Source organism: Mesoplodon mirus (assembly GCF_964341445.2).
Source record: "Mesoplodon mirus genome assembly, chromosome: 2".
Classification (NCBI taxonomy): domain Eukaryota; kingdom Metazoa; phylum Chordata; class Mammalia; order Artiodactyla; family Ziphiidae; genus Mesoplodon; species Mesoplodon mirus.
The window spans coordinates 125,315,489-125,336,090 of record NC_138977.1 but is presented as its reverse complement, the minus strand read 5'-3'; the positions used below and the strand labels follow the sequence as shown (position 1 = coordinate 125,336,090).

General features: G+C 43.0%; 1 protein-coding gene across 4 annotated transcripts in view; it reads right to left on the bottom strand.

Annotated features, from left to right (window-relative positions):
- The window catches only part of HTT (huntingtin), a 138,443-nt gene that overhangs the window by 79,668 nt on the left and 38,173 nt on the right, over positions 1–20,602 (bottom strand). For 3 of the 4 annotated variants that reach the window (XM_082611066.1, XM_082611065.1, XM_082611067.1), the window contains exons 9-21: positions 20,364–20,568; positions 19,102–19,149; positions 15,875–15,955; positions 12,010–12,362; positions 8,444–8,567; positions 8,068–8,186; positions 6,305–6,416; positions 5,915–6,052; positions 4,941–5,099; positions 4,745–4,842; positions 3,543–3,682; positions 2,460–2,523; positions 2,099–2,199 (exon numbers count right to left, since the gene is read on the bottom strand). In XM_082611066.1, the coding sequence (XP_082467192.1) occupies positions 2,099–2,199; positions 2,460–2,523; positions 3,543–3,682; positions 4,745–4,842; positions 4,941–5,099; positions 5,915–6,052; positions 6,305–6,416; positions 8,068–8,186; positions 8,444–8,567; positions 12,010–12,362; positions 15,875–15,955; positions 19,102–19,149; positions 20,364–20,568 (1,742 nt within the window). The remainder of the gene's footprint in view (positions 1–2,098; positions 2,200–2,459; positions 2,524–3,542; positions 3,683–4,744; positions 4,843–4,940; positions 5,100–5,914; positions 6,053–6,304; positions 6,417–8,067; positions 8,187–8,443; positions 8,568–12,009; positions 12,363–15,874; positions 15,956–19,101; positions 19,150–20,363; positions 20,569–20,602) is intronic. The other variant, XM_082611068.1, reaches the window with a different exon arrangement.

The following is a 20,602-nucleotide window of genomic DNA, read 5'->3' as shown; positions in this document are numbered from 1 at the left end:
TCAGCATCAACAAGTGCGTGAAGCCAAGGTGCACAGGAAGCACTGAGTACAGGGCAGATCTGAATGCCAGGGGCTGTCCCTTACTCACTTCTGCAATTTTGTCTGCAAAACCATCCCACACACTCCCAGGTGCAGAGCTCCAGCTGAGGTCCCTCACAAATCCAAAGTGAACTCAGAGGCAGAATGCAGGGGGCACATGGGCTCCTCCCTGCAATCAGCACTCGGCACACACCCTGTGTGAGCACTCACACACCTACAGACGGGCCCATAACTTTTAGAAACAGTCAACTGTTTTATCATATTAGTTTGCAAACCCAGTGTCTTTAGTTAAAGTCTCTTTCCTCCATGAAGACCTGGTCATGAGTGTAATTTTTTCCTAAGGTTTAATAAACTACTATCATTCACAGAAAATGGTAAAGATCCAAGATCTTTGATCAAGTAAGTCATATAAATCCAGTTAAATCCATGAAAAGGTACACCTCACAAGTAATCACAGAAATGCAAACGACCACATTGAAAACCAAAAGAAAATCCACCGAAATGTAACTGGTTTTCTTTTGAGTAGTCTGATTACAAAGATTTTTATTTCCTTCTTTACATTTTTCCTAAATTTTGTTCAGTAAACATGTATTACTTTTAAAACAAGATAAAAGTTATTTTAGTAAGAAATACCAATGACTGCCTGAACAACTGACACATATTTAACTGCTTTTGAAATACTGTTTTGGTGAGAAGAATCAGGCACAATCATATTCTGGGAGTGGGAGCATAAACTGATCTGTTTCTGGAGAGTAATTTCACAGTAAGTACCAAAACCCATAAAAATCCACTTTAGGTATCTACCCATGAGAAATAAAAAGCAAGATTCATAGTAGTCAAAAAGTGAAAATAATAATACCACCTGGTGAATGTATAAATAAAATAGAGTATTATCTATGTAACAGAATACTATTCAACAATGAAAGGAACAAACACACCATGTAGCATGGATGAATCTCAAAAACTAAGCAAAAGAAGCCAGATGCAAAAGTCCCATCTATTTATTATGTGATCTCATTTATATAAAACGTGTAGAAAAGGCAAATCTTTAAAGTCAGGAAGTAGATTAGTGGTTGCCTGTGGCCAGGTGGGAATTGGGAATTATTGCAAATGGGCACAAAATATCTTTTTGAGATGATGGAAATATTCTAAAATTGGATTGTGGTGAAGGTTGCACAACTCTGTAAATTTACCAAAAATCATTTAATTATACACTTAAAATGAGTAAATTTTAAGAGATATAAAATTATACCTCAATAAAACTACTAGGAAAAAAAATCAAAAAGCTTGCTTGGCCTAGTAACTCAACTTCCAGGAATTAATTCTAAGAAAAAAAATTACACATAAACATTTATGTATAACAATAGTCACTGAACCATTATTCATTATTTAAATCAATAAAAATTTAATATCCAACCAAACAATATTTATATAAAAATTTATCACAACTACATAGTGAAAAAGTGGCCACTAACTAAAAAAAATTTTAAACAGTATTTACAGGCTTTACTTATCTCACGCTATATGAAATGTCATGCACTTCAGTATGGAAATATGAATATATTACAATAGAGGGTGCCGCCCCAGACAACAATGCCAGTTAAAATTTCTTTTTTAGAAGAGTATTTCCAACAGGAAGATGCTAATAATACATTATGTGGAAATTATCAGATAACAGAACTGCATGTACATTTTGTCCCAATTTTGAAAAAGAAACTTGTACATAGGATATACAGGAAAAAATGTTAACAGTGTTTATCTCCAATGGTAGAACTGAAGGGGATTTTTCCAGTGCTAGTCTCCATATTTCAAAATTCTGGCCATGAAAGTGCATTACTTTTATAATATGAAGCTAGTACTTTGTTGTTTAAATTTTCATTTTAGACACTTGAGGTAGTGAAAAATATCTTTTTTGATAGTTTAAGAGTAGCTGACAGTGAGCTCAAAAGATTTAGGAATACTGCCTCATGTCCTCTGAATTTTACCCTCTCTTCCCATTCTCACATCATTTAGTACTTTAACCAAGAAAGTGAAAAGAGATAAAATACTTGGTAAGTACCTCATTAACGAAGCCGCAGCAACATGGCGCACCCTGGGGTCTTCATCCCCAAGCAAGTAGATGACAATGTTATTGAGCGCTCGTTCTTGCAGCTTTAGAAGCTTTGGAAAGAAGGAAAATAAAAACAGATGTAATCTCTGTGTTTAACTAAGTTTTAGGTCAGATACTTTGGAAAGCCAGTGAGGAAGAACTCAACATCACTAGTCCTAAAGTCACGCATACAATCACAACTTTCATGATGTCAATAAATACTTCATGTGAAATAAATCTAAGACAGAATGCATTCCAAGACATTCTACTCCACTAGGAAAGTGCACTTCCTGGAAGGTAAATCACGGCCTCACAAAAATGAAGGGCTTACCCCTGTATAATGATGGGCCCTTCTGTGTAGGTTTTCTGCTTTTGCCTCCAAAAAGCTCACCAACCTAACACAAAAGAACATATTTCACAATGAAACAATTTAGTTACTGAACAAACACCCCTGATGGCCTGCGCAACTGACAGAGCAAGGAAGACGGCCGGTTCCAGCACATTAACCAAGAGCCAGGGAAGGCTCTGAGGCAGCCTTACTTAAAACAGCAGAAAGACATGTTTTCCAAACAAGTAGAATTTACACTGCTCTCCTGACTCCAGACTCAGTCAGACACTACTCAGGAAACTATTTTTCTTCAAAATGGATATAAACAGCTGTTATTTTGAAAGACTCCAAGTACCCTACAGAGTTAGCTCAGACGCCTACTGAAGAAGGCGGGAGGGCAGACTGTGGGGAGGGGGCTGAGACTCTGGCGCCTCCCGAAGACCGGAAGGTCCCCACCCGCCCCGCTTGGGGTCCTGTCTGTGAGACGTAGGTGAAAGCAACCCCGACTTCATGGAGATGTTGTGAGGTTGAGAGAAGGTAACCCACAGAGGGCACCTAGCCCAGCCTGGCACGCAACAAGCACTCTATAAATGGCGGCTTAAAAGCACAATATTCCTGGACAATAAAGGACAATTTCCCGTCTAAAAGAAAGAATAGAGAGAAATCATCTGGAAAGAAAACTTACTCTTAGAAAATGAAAAACTGCAAGGCATCAGAAGTTATTTTTAACTGCAACACAATACAGATCAGCTAAGTTCAGTACAGTGCTAAGTACACTCGTTTAAACAAGCACAAGTGACACAAGCTTCACTGTCTTAGAAGTTCGAGCTCTTTTATTCACACCATCCGGAACTTAGATGACTAAGACTACCGGAAAACTCCATTCCTCTGTCTGTACGTAAACATTCCAGGAAGGGGGCAAAGTCGAGGAGGAGACGGGCAGCGGCAGCCGTACAAACCACTCCAATGCTGACACGGGTCACCTGATAAGTGTCACTACTGGCACCAGGGGACCGGGCCTTCCAACGCCTGTTCAGACTTGGGAGCGGCTGTGGTTCGCCGACCCGACGAGCCCGACTCACTCACCTGAAGTCGATCTCTGCCACAGTCTCCAGAAGCTCCGTCCTCACCAGCCAGTAGGAGCTGCTCCGCAGGGCCAGCACGTCGGTGAGGAGCTGCAGCCCCCACTCGCTGTAGCTGCTGCTGCAGAGACTCATGACGCAGAGCTGGAAGGCACGGCGGGCGGCAGGTGGGCCTCCGCCGACCCCTCCCACGCTGACCCCTCCCACCGCCCCTGCTCCATCTTCCTTTAACAGAGACAGGGATGCTGCCCTGTTTCCACATCTCTCAGAAACGCTTATCATATACACTCACCTCCGTAAACTCGAGTTGCAAAGTAAATGTGTCCCTTCCACAAAACTGTTTTCTTCCCCCCGTCTCTGCCTCTACCCTGGCCTCTCCTCCCAGACACCAACCTTGCCATCACCGACCACACGCCACACCGCCACCGCTAAACCCAAGCTCAGCTGCGGGCCCGGCACTCGGGACACAGCACCCGAGACCTTCCTGACGTGACCCTGCCCTTGGCCGCACGAGCGGACAGGACGGGGCTTCTGAGGCTGCACCCTCCCCCGAGCCCTGAGCACACTCGTGGGCAGTTCCACACACGGCCTGCTGCCTGCTGCCAACCCCCTTCCTTCTGCTCCAGCAAAGACAGACTGACTGAAACTTGGCAAACAACTCCAACTAAGGAACAATTCTGGCCAGGCCATGAAATTTTAAAAAGGGATGGTATCCCATAAATCTGACAATTGTAGGGTTTTTGTTTTGATTTTTACTGGTTAACTTGGACTGCTGTTGACTAGCCAGTTGTGATTTATGAACCAGCTGATATAAAGTTTCCTACCACATAAAGGACTGGGGCTCTCCCTCGACATAAAAAACAAAGGGGATTAAATAACCCCTATGTCTCACTTTAACTCTATCCATTCTATGGGCCTGAAAGAGTTGTTTTTTTAATTCAACAGGTTTTACACTTAATGTGAGCAAGGTATAGACACCCTTTAGAGAAGGTATACTTCAAACAAATATTCTGAGATTTAAATCAAAGTCTATTAAACCTTAACTGTTGGCAATGTTTTCCTTCTAAGGCTGAGTGGTGGATACACAGATGTTTATTATCGTTTAAAATGTCTGGAAATATTTAATGTTAAGCTCCAATTTTAACTGTAACATTGGTAAAATTTCCATTAATCAAAGAAATGATTTCCACACATGATTATGCTCACCCTCACAGCTGCACAAGCCAACTTGCAAGTAACAGAAGATTCGTCCTTCAAAGTTTTCTGCAGCAGGGGAATGCAGTCCGCCAGAGAAAATGTATTTCCTGATTGGAAGAGCAAGGAACAAACACCTTCATGTGAACCTGAACATGAGAATGCCATCCGGAAGAGACAACACTGAAAACTGAACACTCGATGTTACCTGTCAGAGTTCTGACGGTGCCCATCCAGTCTCCCACGTGGAAGCGGGACCTGCTGAGGATGGAGGAGATAAGGGTCCCACAGAGGATAGCTGTGGCTCCTCTGACCTGTGGGTCCCCATGGTCGATGTAGTTCAAGATGTCTGACACGTACTGCTCCTCTGTGGAGAGAGACAGCCGGCCACTGTACAAGTCCCTACCGTCAACTTTCTAACTCAGGGCAAAGGCTGAATTCTCAGGAAAGAAAAAGAGGGCGAGGCAGTGATCCTAATCTAGAAAAGACTTGAATATAATAACCATCAGTGGTAAAAACGTTTCGGGGTTTAAAGATTCTATATTCATCCTTCAACACAATGATTTTCTGGATTATAATTCCAGGTTGCCAGCCAATAATCCAAATTCCAAGGTTTCATCTCAAAAAATTACTAGAGAACCTCAAACTTGTCCATACTTACCTAATATAAATTCAAAAGCATGGGTTGTCCCCTTGCCCAAGGAAAGACAGAGAGCAGGCGGGAGGATAACTTTAGGAGAGCAAGTCTTCCCACCGTTCACCCCACCGTGAGAATACGCCCCAGAACATGCATGACAGGAGACTGGCTTGCTGCTGCCCCAGCTGGTCTCAGTGCCCACTGGCTCTGAGTGTGAACACCTGGCCTGGGTGGTGTGGCCCAAAGCAATTTTGATTATATACAATTTGTGTTTTTGGTATAAATCCAATTCATATGCAAATCAGTTCTGACGTTCCCAGATTTCTATCACTTTATTGTATGTGTTTCAACTAAACACTACATCTATAGGGAGTCCAGGAAGCTAAGAACATGACTATTTATGTGTTTTATGGAGAACACACCTCAAATGCCACAAATTAGCTCAGAAAACTTAGTGCTCTAAAACTAAAATAGTCAAGACGGTTTGAAATAGTTTTCAAAATAATGATTAAATGTGAGGAATAAGATACAAACTTTGAACGTACCAGGGTATTCCATGGTGTCAAGCGGTGCTCTGTAAAGTCTGCCGAAGAAAGATTCAGGGTGAAGGGCCACAGCAGCTCCAACACAGCTGAGTGCCAGTGCCTTCACGCTGACCCTCACATCCCTATCCGGAACCAAGGCTGCAAACAAATACAGATGGGTCACCTTCAGCTTCAAAGCAGCACATATCTAGCTTCCAAATACACAAAACTAGACCCACTAAACCAGCTGCTCCAGTCTTCCCCTCCCTCCCCCACTGGTCAGTGAAAGCCAAAGCTCGTCCCCAGATTCTACTCTTTTCTGCTGCAAACAGGCACGAAGCTGGTTCCCAAGATGACCTCTGAAACCTAAAGTCATTCCCTTCAACTCTGCACCTGCCTTTCTACACTTACCGTGTTTTTCCCCAGTTAGCAAAAATGAAGCGGACAGAAGGCGGACACAATGGACAAGAGGAGCAGAATCTTCATCACTGGACTGGCCAATGTCGCCTTTGATCCGGCAGGGCTGGAACAGAAAAACTGACACTTGTTTGTCTTATAATCATGGAATCCACCCATTGATTCGTTAGTTCATCCAACAAATAGTTCCATAACAGCAGCTATGCCAGGCGCTTGGGATTCAGAGACGTCTACCTTCACCCAGAGGTGCCCAACCTCACGGGCCATGGCAGAGCAGAATCAGACCAGCCAGAGGGAGTCCTGACCTGGGGCCATGTGGGCTGTGGCAGGGATGAGCCCAATGTGCAGGGAGGGAGCCACACAAGAGGGCAGCTGAGACCTAGCATCCGGGGGAAGCTCCTCGGGCAGAGGAAAGAGCCTGGGGGAGCCCAAAGCTGCGAGGGGTGGGCCTGGTGCAAGGGGGCCCAGAAGGAACAGCCGAGGTCACTACAGTGACTGAGCATCCAAGGAGGGACTAAGTACGAAACACTACTTCTTGCCCTCAAGGAATTTAAAATTAACTGGGAATACAGGACACTTACATGGAAAAGGTAAGCAATAGAGATAATTTTAAAATAGTTCAATAGACAATTGAGCAGCAACAAAAAACCCCCAAACAACCTGATTAAAAAAGGGTCAAAGGACTTGAATAGACATTTCTCCAAAGAAGGCATATGAATGGCCAATAAACCCATGAAAAGATGCTCAACATCACTAATCATCAGGGAAATTCAAATCAAAACCACAATGATACACCACTTCACACCCAGTGTGACGGCCACTCTCAAAAAAAGCAGAAAATAACAAGTGCCGGCGAAGAAGTGGAGAAAATGGAACGCTGGTGCACTGTGGGTAGGAATGTAAAATGTTGCAGCTGCTGTGGAAAACAGTACAGTGTTTCCTCAAAAAATTAAAAACAGAACTATCACATGATCCAGCAACTCCACTTCTGATATATACCCTAAAGAAATGAAATCAGGGTCTTGAAGAGGTATTTGTACACTCATTGATAACAGCATTATTTACAACAGCCAAAATGTGGAAGTAACCCAAGTGTCCATCAAGAGATGAGGAGAAAAGCAAAATGTAGTAAACACGTTCTGACACCTGCTACAACATGGATGAACCTCGGGGACATTCTGCTGAGTGAAACAAGCCAGTCACAAAAGGACAAATCCTGCATGATTCCACATATATGAGGTCCCTAGAGTCATCAAATCCATAGAGACAGAAAGCAGAATGATGGGTGAGAGGGGCCGGGGGCCGGGGGAACGGGAGGTTAGTGTTTAATGGGGACAGAGTTCCAGTTTGGGAAGATGAGAAACGTTCTGTGGACAGATGGTGGGGATGGCTGCACAACAATGCGAATGCACTTAATACCACTGAACTGTACACGTAAAAATGGTTATGATGGTAAATTTTATGTTATGAGTATTTTACCACAATAAATAAACAAACAAGTAAATCAATTCAATGGAAAAAAACCAAGAATGTTGCAAGGCCATGCATGACCACCAGATGGTGAGGACGCGCTCACACCTGGAGAGGCAGAAAAGCAGAGCAGACCCGGGAAGAGGTCAATATGCGAAGGGGAGACAGCTGAGCAGAAGCTCAGCGACCGGAAAGCCAAGAGCTCGGTGGCCAGGCGGCAGCCAGGGCAGAGCTGACCACTCACGGGAGCTCGGGATGCTGAGCAGTCGCGGGCCTGAGTGTCTCACCTTGTTTTCTTGATCTCCTGGCTCAGCAGCTTCATCTCTTGAGACAAATTTATCCATACTGCTGTCAGAGGGCTGCCTGCTGTGGCCCATGCTTTTCAACAAATGTGCTTGTTGAAGGGCTTCAAAATCAGAGAAAGAGAGGTTAATTGACAAGTTTCCAATTAAAACACAAATACACATATTTACACAAAGTCAATATGAAACCACAGGATTTAGATCAAAAAAAGGATAATAACTTCTCAACTGATTTTCCTCATTTGTTATTTACACCTCAGGAAACAAAGACACCAGAAGATTTCTTCTCAGAAGCTGAGATATAAGAGGTCAGGGTTGAAGACAAGTCCGCTCCGTAGTATACAGCCTGAAGTCAACGTACCGATGGAAGAGTTTCTGAAAGCCTCCGCGTCTTCATCAGGAAGAACCACAGCAGCGTCCTCGTCCTCGTCCTGGGGCTGCCCCGCCTGCATCCCTAGGTACTGGCTGTCGGCACCATCTAACACCTAAACAGTTCAAGAGGGGCTGTGAGGGTTCTGAAGTGCGACCACCGAGGGGCAAGCCCTCCAACGTGGAAGGCAAAGGCAAAACCCCACAAATAACACAGACCACATCTCACACGCCAACACGAAGGTCACTTCTTCAAGCACACATGGGTTCGTGCGTGTACATTATCAAGAGCTGACTGACCATGCATTACTGCTACATTACAAAAAGCTTTCGTAACTCTAAAAATTCCAAAACAATTCCAATCTGAACATTTCTCTTTTTGATTACAAAAAGAAAAAAAATCCAAACAAAAGTCTTTGTGTTCACAAGCAAATTTTACAGTAAGTCAAAAATGAAGAAAAATCTTTTAGACAAAAGTCTACCAATAGGTTATCCCCTAAACTGCTAAAAATGACCCAACTAAGTTTTGGGAGCAATATTTCATATATTTAACCATATATGTGGGTTATGGTTTCATACAGCAAAATTTTTCACATCCAATTGTAATTGACCTGAAAAACTGAGTGATGTACCTTCAGTATGCTAGTTAAATTATTACTGAAATAAATTCTATATCGTTTTAAAAATCATCCCAAATCCCTCCAATTAAATTAAAAAGAAACTGAGCTACTTGCTCAGAAACAACCAAGAGGGCTTCCCTGGTGGTGCAGTGGTTGAGAATCTGCCTGCTAATGCAGGGGACACGGGTTCGAGCCCTGGTCTGGGAGGATCCCACATGCCGCGGAGCAACTAGGCCTGTGAGCCACAACTACTGAGCCTGCGCATCTGGAGCCTGTGCTCCACAACAAGAGACGCCGCGATAGTGAGAGGCCCGCGCACCGCGACGAAGAGTGGCCCCCGCTTGCCACAACTAGAGAAAGCCCTGGCACAGAAACGAAGACCCAACACAGAAAAATAAATAAATAAATAAGTTAATAAACTCCTACCCACCACATCTAAAAAAAAAAAAAAAAAAACCAAGAAAGAAATGATTTCCTCCACTCACCACAATAAAAAACAACATTTTTTGAATATCATACTACACCCCAGGCAGGCTCAAAAGTACTTACACGTATTATTTCCCTTATCCTCATAAGTCTTACAACATAAGTACCGTCAACATCTTCATTTCATGGATAAGAAAACCGAGGCAAGAAGGGCCATAACTGTGGTAGGCTACACAGCTAGTAAATGGCTGAGCCAGAATTCTCATCGTGGTGGGCTCCCTCCAAGACAAGCCCCACACTGGGCTATCTCATGAGGACAATCCCGACCCCCTACAGTTGGCTTATTTTTCTCTATGGCACTTATTGCTATCTGACTATGTGTTTATTTACCTGTTGATTACTGGTTCATCATCTGCCCCACCCACACAGGCACACACTCTAGAACAGAGGCAGGCAAACTACGTCGGTATGCCAAACCTGGCCCACCAGCTGTTTTTGTAAATAAAGTTTTATTGGAACACAGTCATGCTCATTCATTTATATATCTACGGCTGATCTGGCACTTCAACAGCACGGATGAGTATGCAACACAGGTCATATGGTTCACAAAGCCAAAGATATTTACTATCTGGCCCTAAATGGGAAGAGTTTGAGGACTCCCACTCTAAAATATTAGCTTTGGGCTTCCCTGGTGGCGCAGTGGTTGAGAATCTGCCTGCCAATGCAGGGGACATGGGTTTGAGCCCTGGTCTGGGAAGATCCCACATGCCGCGGAGCAACTAGGCCCATGAGCCACAACTACTGAGCCTGCGCGTCTGGAGCTTGTGATCCGCAACAAGAGAGGCCATGACAGTGAGAGGCCCGCGCACCGCGATGAAGAGTGGCCCCCACTCGCCGCAACTAGAGAAAGCCCTCGCACAGAAACGAAGACCCAACACAGCCAAAAAATGAATAAATAAATAAATTAATTAAATTAAAAATAATAATAATAATAAAATAAAATATTAGCTTTGTGTGAGCAGTTTTGTATGTTGTGCCCTCTACTTCACCTGCAGCTTGTAGGACAATCCCTGGAATATAACAGATGCTCAGTACATTTGTTCAGCAAATAACTAATGACTAAATAAAGGACATGGAAACACCTCATAAATCAGAAAGAACTCTGCCAGTGTGAGAAGCATCAAGGGAAGAGGTTTAGCTCCCTGCAGGCCACAGCCCGGCGTGGGTCCCTGGCCCAGCCCTACCACACAACACACAGCTGCTGCAGCACTCCCAGACGGGACACTTTTGCAACCTCCTATGGTCATTCAGTCCTACTTCTAGCAAACCTGCCCAGAAATTATCTACTGTAAAAAGGCAAGATGAAAGCTGGGGCAATAAGCAAACAACAGAAACGTCCTCTGCACACTTAACATGCTACTGAGCCCAGCACTTTCCCAACCTTCTCTTCTCCCGGCCTACTGGTTAGCACTCTTCACCCTTTCCTGACTTAAAATCATTTCCCACCGTTCCCGTTATCTGTCCTACCCTCCTCCAGGTCTTCTAGTTAAAAACCCCAACCGAGGGCCTCCCTGGTGGCGCAGTGGTTGAGAGTCCGCCTGCCGATGCAGGGGATGCGGGTTCGTGCCCCGGTCTGGGAGGATCCCATGTGCCGCGGAGCGGCTGGGCCCGTGGGCCATGGCCGCTGGGCCTGCGCGTCCGGAGCCTGTGCTCCGCAACGGGAGAGGCCACAGCGGTGAGAGGCCCGTGTACCGCAAAAAAAAAAAAAAAAAAAAAAAAAAAAAACCCCAACCGTGAGCCCACTTCTCCAGCCGAGTAAGTGGCAATCCACTCAGTCATTAGGAACCACATCCAGATGACAAGTGGAGAGCTGCCAGTGCTTTAGCTCGTGATTTGTAATGCACAGTTTCTGTATTCATTTAAGTAAAACATATATATATATATATATATATTCTTAATAAAATACATTCAGTAGTAGCAAAACAATTAATAGTACAAACTGTTTCAATAAAATGGGGCTGTAAAATCTGGTATATACCTGGACCAAATTTTAGACCACTCTTGAGGTGTGTCTTGTACACTAACTCAGAGACAAGAGGCACTCAGATCCGTGCTCAAGATGGGATACGTTGTAAAAGGTTTTGAAAAGTCAGAAAGTGTTAAAATAATGCATAGTATTAATGTTATTAATCATACTGCATTAAGACCACAGATCTGTTAATAATAGGCTCCTCAAGGACTTTCAAAATAATGACTTAACCTGTGCCCAACAAGATATTAAGAAATTTTTAATGCACTTTTGACCCCCACGTTCGACACAAAAGACACTGGGCTGTTTCCTTCAGTGAAGGACTCAGATGGGGCCGAGCTGCCTGTTAAGGATCTGCACTGGTGACCTCTACACTATTATCAGTGGGTCAAATGAATGGAGGGAACCAGCAGGAGGGTCCAGGTCTGGGCCTCCAGGGAAGGTCCCTCTGAAGAAACTGGGCTGCACCCTCCAACCACTCACAATTTCAGAACTGTCGGAAGGGGTCACGGCTGAATCGGGCCCCTCAGTGGTGGTCTGGGAGCTGTCACTGATGGGAGAGGAGGCCTGGGTCCCATCGTTCAGGTCCATGGCAGGGTCAGATGGGATGGCGCTCATCTGGCTGGAGCTGTGGCTCAAGATGTCCTCCTCATCCCCGTCAGCAGCACCACTCGACAAGTCACAGCCGGTCAGATCCACCGAGTCCGTCTGAAGTGTGTGCTGTGACCGGGGCTGCTCAGTGATGATGTCGTGACCCACAGAGTCGGCAGCTGAGCCAGGAGTGGAGACCCCAGAAGAAGCAGACAGCTCACCGCCAATCTCACCCTTGACTGAGGCTGAAGACAAAGAAACACTCACTCTTCAAAGGGTCAGGAAAAGCATTCAATATGGGACCAAATATTTGCAAAATACCCCAAAATTCACTATCAGCAAATGTTTTAACTGCAAGAATCCCTGAAATACAGTGAAAATATGAACTACTCAATTTCAAAAGCAAGACAACAGTGCACCCTTCAAACATGTTTACTGTATTATTTACTTACCTTTTACTATATTACAGTATTGATAAAATAAGGATCACAAGTAGGTATTTTTTAAGTGCTGTGAATATTCTCAAATGGCATTTCAGTGCAAAACCTGAACCCTGCCCAGCAACATTACCACCTCCAGTTCTTAAGCAACTGCTCCAACCTGAGCGTGGAGCAGCAACAAGACTTTGGCGATTCCTAGGCAGCCTGGTCAGGGGCACAGGCTGGGTGGTCACAAATGCCTGGAGCAGGGCTTCCCTCGTGGTACACTGGTTAAGAATCAGCCTGCCAATGCAGGGGACAGGGTTCGAGCCCTGATCCAGGAAGATCCCACATGCCACGTAGCAACTAAGTCCGTGTGCCACAACTACTGAGCCTGAGCTCTAGAGCCCAAGAACCACAACTACTGAAGCCTGCGTGCCTAGAGCCCGTGCTCCACAACAAGAGAAGCCACTGCAATGAGAAGCCCGCGCACAGCAACTAAGAGTAGCCCCTGCTCGCCGCAACTAGAGAAAGCCCGCACAGCAACAAAGACCCAACGCAGCCAAAAATAAATAAATTTATTTAAAAAAACAAAAAAACAAAAAAAAAACCCAAATGCCCGGAACTCTAAGCAAGCAGTGCTCTTGGAGGTGGGCTTTCCTTCTTCCCAGACCCTGTTCAAGAACTCTAAGCCAGTCCTACTCTTCGGTAGCATAAAGTTTCACATTTTCCTAGTTTAGTTTTTAAATTCCCATTAAAAAAAAAAAAAAAACATCATTATGGGGACTTCCCTGGTGGCAAAGTGGTTAAGACTCTGCGCTCCCAGTGCAGGGGGATTGGGTTCAATCCCTGGTCAGGGAACTAGATCCCACATGCATGCCTCAACTAAGAGTTCATATGCCACAACAGCTGGCAAGCTGCCACTAAGGAGCCCACCTGCTGCAACTAAGACCTGGTGCAACCAAATAAATAAATAAGTAAAATTATTTATAAATAAATAAATAAATACACCACCACTACATAAAAATCTACACCAAGCTGTCAGCAATGTCACTCCTGTAGGCCAGTGGGTCAGTGAGCACTTGGGCTTTATAATGTTGTGTATAGCTGTAATTTTTTTGTTGTTTTAACTTTATTTTTGTAAGTTAAAAAAATCAATTTCTATTTTGTAGACTAAATCAATAAATAAGTAATCACCACTGAAATTATTCAGATTTTCCTTCCCCAGTATTTCAGCCTCATTTTCAGTTATCTAAAAATATTCTTTTGCATAGGGTTATACAACCCAAACCACTCTCATTTATCCAATTATTAGTATCTTACTAAATACTCATCTTTCACAAGATGAATAAAGGGCTTAATTAGATAACTATTTGTAAACAAATGTATATTTCTTTCAAGTTCAATTATCCTCAGACGATTTTTTTAAATTGAGGTATAGTTGACTTACAATGTTTCAGGTGTACAGCAGTGATTCAGCTACATGCATATATATATATATATATATATATATATATATTTACAGATTCTTTTCCATTATAGGTTATTACAAGACATTGAATATAGTTCCCTGTGCTATACAGTAGGTCCTTGTTTATCTATTTTATATATAATAGTGTGTATATCTGTTAAACCCAAATTCCCAATTTATCCCTCTCCTGCTCTTTCCCCATTGGTAACTATAAGTTTGTTTTCTTTGTCTGTGAATCTATTTCTGTTTTGTGAATGAGTTCATTTGTATCATCTTTTTAAGATTCCACATATAAGTGCTAACATACGATATTTGTCTTTGTCTGTCTGACTGACTTCACTTTCATCAGTGTCTTATAGTTTTTGGAGTACAGGTCTTTTGCCTCCTTAGGTAGGTTTATTCCTAGGTTTTTGTTTTTCTTTTTTTGATGAGATGCTAAATGGGATTGTTTCCTTAATTTCTCTTTCTGACATTTTATTGTTAGTGTATATTAATTTTGTATCCTGCAACTTTACCAAATTCATTGATGAGCTCTTGTAGTTTTCTGGTGGCATCTTTAGGATTTTTTAAGTACAGTATCATCTGCAAACACTGACAGTTTTACTTCTTCCTTTCCAACTTGGATTCTTTTTTTTTTTTTTTTTTTTTTTTTGCGGGTACGCGGGCCTCTCAGTGTTGTGGCCTCTCCCGTTGCGGAGCACAGGATCCAGACGCGCAGGCTCAGCGGCCATGGCTCACGGGCCCGGCCGCTCCGCGGCATGTGGGATCCTCCCAGACCGGGGCACGAACCCGTGTCCCCTGCATCGGCAGGTGGACTCTCAACCGCTGCGCCACCAGGGAAGCCCTCAACTTGGATTCTTTCTATTTCTTTTTCTTCTCTGATTGCTGTGGTTAGGACTTCCAAAACTATGTTGAATAAAAGTGGCGACATTGGGCATCCTTGTCTTGTTCCTGATCTTAGACGGAATGCTTTCAACTTTTCACCATTGAGTATGATGTTGGCTGTGCGTCTGTCATATATAGCCCTTATTATGTTGAGGTATGTTCCCTCTATGCCCACTTTCTGGAGAGTTTTTATTGTAAATGGATGTTGAATTTTTTCAAAAGCTTTTTCTGCATCTATTGAGATGATCATATGGTTTTTATTCTTCAGTTTGTTGATGTGGTCTATCACATTGACTGATTTGTGGATACTGAAAAATCCTTGCATCCCTGGGATAAATCCTATTTGACTACATCTATGTTTGTCAATGATATTGGCCTGTAATTTTCTTTTTTTGTGGTATCTTTGTCTGGTTTCAGCATCAAGGTGACAGTGGCCTCATAGAATGAGTTTAAAAGTGTTCCTTCCAATTTTTTTGAATAGTTTCACAAGGACAGGTGTTAACTCTTCTCTAAATGTTTGGCAGAATTCACCTGTGAAGCCATCTGGTCCTGGACTTTTGTTTGTTGGGAGTTTTTAAATTACTGATTCAATTTCAATACTGATAATCGGTCTGTTTGTATTTTCTATTTCTTCCTGGTTCAGAGCCTCAGACAATTTTTAGTCCCATTTTCCCCCTCACAACCCATGCAATTCATGAGACACTTTACCCACCATCCTCTTATCAAAAAGACTTATACTCAGGGAGTATAAACCTAATTTTAAAACAGCTTAAACCAGGGAAAACAGCAAACACCTGATGCAAGAAAACACACACATTTCAAAGTGAACACTATAAAAGACGCCTGAATTATCCACCATTTGAGCAAACTGGCTTCACTGCTGCCTCCAAGGAGCAAGATCCATGGAGGTGCAGGGGAGGGGAAGAGGTGGGGGCAGCAGGGGAGAGCAAGGAGGACACCACGGTCACTCCGAGAGAGCTACCTGCAAAGGTGGGGCTGCTGCCGTCTGACCTTGACTCAGGGTCATCCTCCAAGGCTGCTGCTTCTCCAAAGAGCACTTTCCCTAGGAAATGATGTAGCGAGAGTCCTTTTAAGCTTGCTAAAAGGACGAACTTTGAAAATCAAATAAATGTACATTCCAAGAGGAATATCGTAAGTATATTTAATTCCTGCTCTCAGTCCGTCATTATATATAAGTTCCTTTATATCTCTAGAGTGTGAAACACAAAAAATGCAGAGATATCATACTTAGAGTATTTTTTTTTTTTTTTTTTTTTTTTTTTTTTTTTGCTGTACGCGGGCCTCTCACTGTTGTGGCCTCTCCCGTTGCGGAGCACAGGCTCCGGACGCACAGGCTCAGCGGCCATGGCTCACGGGCCCAGCCGCTCCGCGGCATATGGGATCCTCCCAGACCGGGGCACGAACCCGTATCCCCTGCATCGGCAGGCGGACTCTCAACCACTGCGCCACCAGGGAGGCCCATACTTAGAGTATTATTAAAGTCAATAAACCTACATGGAAAAAGAATTAAAAGCAATGATTCTCAATCTGTACTACAAAGTACTTTAATAATTAATATTTATTGACTTAAGACTACTGTTAATGTTAAATAATTTATATTACTATTTAATCTTAAAAATGGTAAGTTATGGCTAGAACCAATTCTATTAGCCTTTAGAATATTCATGTCATATCTCCAATGGCACATCAAAACTTATATATAAAACTTTTATAGCTAAAAGTCACTTTTATTTTATTATCTTTTAATCTGCTAGATTTCTATCATTGATAATCAGTACTCAGGTACTGTTATGATCTGTGAGGATGGAATAATATTTCATCTTTTGCAAAATCCTAAAAATACATTTTACAGTTCATGGTTTCTAAATTATATTAATAAGAAAAAAAGAAAACAAAAGTCTTAACATGATTTAACTGGGATCATTAAATCATTTTGGTTATACTACATATAAATGTCATTAAACGACACTATCAATATAATTACTGGTAAGTTCCAATTTCTGATTTCACTGCTCTTCAAAGATTAAGTCATAGGGGTGATAACTTCCAGAAATTCCAGAAATAATGATGAGACATTAAAGCCCTCCCCCCACCCCAGAAAAAAGCAAAGGAAACTCAAAATCTAGATGAAACTAACACAGCAACTTGGCTTATCTACTAAATAACAGGGTCCTTTATTACAGAACAAGTGATTTACCTTGAGAAAGCAAATAACATTCCAACCTGTGAATTCAGAGTTAATGAAAGCAGTCTCTGTCTTTGGAAACAGTAGTTTGCAAATCTGTTCCAAGGAGTTCTCCCGAAGAGGGGGCAAGGGCCAGGCTGCTGCCAAGATGCCAGGTCACAACCCCCAGCCGTCACCCTTACATCCAACAACAACAACTCTGTTTTTCTCTCTCCTATGTACTGGCATATTTCACTTGAAAAAAAGAATTCTGCAGCTATGACAGGTAACTGTGAAAACTGCAGCTCTAAATAAAAACAACAACAACAAAACACTGGATAAACAAAAAAGAGATTGAGGACAAATCGCATGTCCTAGCCCCAAGAAAACAAAATACATCTCTACCAGTCAATGAGTCATCTTCTCATCATCATCAGAAAGAGTGACAGAGAAACAAACAAGGCAAGTGCCGGAGAAATCTAGTCACATGCCTGAAAATCTCTTCCTAGTCCAAGAACAGAGAGGCTAGCTTTTCCTAGAACCCTTTCAGTTTTCAAGCAATATCAGTGTTTTCACCAAAATCTCAAACTTGACTAAGTATGCCACACTATGACGGCCCAAATATTAATTCTAAGTACTTCTAGGAAAAGCTTACTTAATCCAGTTAAGGCTACAATATTATTCCTGTTACGATCCCATTCAATACTACAAATAATATTAGGCATTAGGCTCTCAATTAAATACTCAACTCATGACACACAAAAAAAATTAGTATGTTGTATGTAAAAGATTAGCTGTTATATGTCAATTATACCACCAAAAAAAAAAAAAAAACGGTATAAGTCTTTTAGGATTTCAAAATAGAAAACACCAGCAATTCTTCCCTATGGAAATCTAGACTGGAACAGAACATCATTGGTGCTATAAGTGATGACGTGTACCAAAGCTATCAGACCATGTCAGACACACTTCGATTAAATAAAAATAAACAAACTGTATCAGAAACTTAGGTATGTACAAAGCTAAATATGTCTGAAAAATGACAACCAGGCCCAAATTCACCAAATAATTAACCAAACATTATTCCTAATACTAAACAAAATTCATGGGGAAGATGAGTTACCTTTATAAACATAACATTCCCTAAAGCAGGAGAAGGCAAACTCCAGCTCGCCCAGTTCTATAAAATAAAGTTGTACTGGAATAAAGTTGCACCCATTAGCTTAGTATTGTCTATGGCTGCCTTCCTGCCACAGGACAGAGTTGAATCATTGCAAAAGAGACAGTAAGGGCCACAGGCTAAAATGTGTACACCTGGCCCTTCACAGAAAACATTTGCTAACCCCTGGCCTAAAGCATTAGAAATTTATGACAGGGAATTCTGTGGTGGTCCAGTGGTTAGGATATGGTGCTCTCATTGCTGGGGCCCCAGGTTTAATCCCTGGTCAGGGAACTAAAATCCCATAAGCCACGTGGTACAACCAAAAAGAAAAGAAAAGAAAAGAAAAAAAAAAAGGAAATATATGACAAACCAATTCTGATACACAAGCAACTTTTAAAACCCATCCTAGGCACTTCCCTGGTGGCACAGTGGTTAAGAATCCACTTGCTAATGCAGGGGACACAGGTTCAAGCCCTGGTCCGGGAAGATCCCACATGCCGCAGAGCAACGAAGCCCGCGAGCCACAACTACTGAGGCCCGTGCACCTAGAGCCTGTGCTCCGCAACAAGAGAAGCCACCGCAATGAGAAGCCCGCTCGCTGCAACAAAGAGTAGCCCCCGCTTGCCACAACTAGAGAAAGCCCACACACAGCAACAAAGACCCAATGCAGCCATTAATTAATTAATTAATTATTCTTTAAAAAGCCATCCTACAGGACTATTCAGGCCTGGTTATCAGATTCCAGCAACATTTATACATATAATCACCCTGTTGAGAAGAGTTATAGGCATAGCCAATTACATTACAGAAATACGGAAAAAGCAGTAAGATTCAAAATAAGAATAATTTCTGAAATAATCACCTTTTTGTTTTCTTGAAAGGACAGGGCTGCATGAAGAACCCCCTCCAGCTGTAAATCATAGAAAATGACAGATGAAAGTAAGGTAACAAGCCGCTAAAATCCAGAAGGAATTAGAAAATCTTTAAGCTTGATTCAACTTTAAAACTAGAAAATATGTGAACATATTTCTACAGGTGGTGCTAAACTACCATACTGTAACGTGAAAACTGCATGTTACAATTTTAATTTCAACGTGAAAATTATATTAACACTCAAATATACAGTTCTAAAGATATGACCTAAAATGCAAAAGAGCTCAAAGTGCATTTAAAAAGTGAAACTAAAAACATTAGAAATCTCGGATTATTTGGTCAACTAATAATTTAATACAAATTTTCATTAGAAACAATCATTAGAAATTAGTATTTCCAGCAATCATTTGTAAAGCATGCATTCCACAGAGAAAAGGATTGTTCAGTACAAAGGACAGTGGACAGGCAGATCAACATTTTCTACTCATGGTTCAGGCAAACACTTGCTTTCAAACGAGGCAGCAGTCAGACTTCCCGCCCACCTTCCCTGGTCTGCACATGCTGTGGGTAAAGGCCACACCGCACCCACACTGCACTAAACGGACCCTATGTGTCACGCCTAGTCAGCGCAGTCAGTAAAGGCTGCAGAAAGAAGCCTCCGCCACTGTGCCAAACCCAGTTCTAGAGGCTGCGTGCGACTCAGGAACCCATCTCTTCCAGCTCCCCAGGGGCAACTCCACATTAGACTGGTAGGTCTGCAGCAGCATCCTGCGCCGGGATTAGAGCCCAGTGCCCAAGAGCATGGGGAAGAAGAGCAGAGATGGGGCGGAGGAGGTGCCATGAGAAGAGGGACAGAAGGGGTTTTCTAGAATCAGGCGCGACAGCAAAAAGGGCCCAGAGGGCAGAAAAGGAGTCCAGAATTCCAGGAAGACTTGAAGACCCCACCTTTGGCAAAGGGACACAGGGTCTGGAAATCCCTTCCCGAATGCTTCCACTTCACGACAGATGAAATGCCGCGCAGAGTCAGCCCAGTCAGATGCAGGAGGCGGGTTTCACGTGCTGGCCTCACCCTGCCACCTAGCCTTCCCACCTCAGCCCTGCCCTGTCTACACAATAAGAACGACACCTGCATCACAAGTCTCCTAAGGAACTGAACTGTCCGTTGCTCAGCGTGGCATCGGAGCAAGGGTCAGGAGAGGGGCCAATAACACTGCAGGGTGGACTCCAAGAGTCACCTTCCTAACGCCTTACCTATAAGCTCCACGATACTTCCGCTACGACTTCGGCAACCGGGCTCATCCTTAGCAGCGGTGAGCTGCCTGATGCCGCCCGCCGTGGTCAGCGCTCGCAGGAGCTCAGGTGGAGGCGTTCTGAGCAGCTGCTGCAGGAGCTCCAGTGCCCCAGTCACAACATTGTGGTCTTGGTGCTGAGTATAATGCAAGGTCAGTTCATACACCTAGAAAGAGAAACACCAGTGTTATTCCCATGGT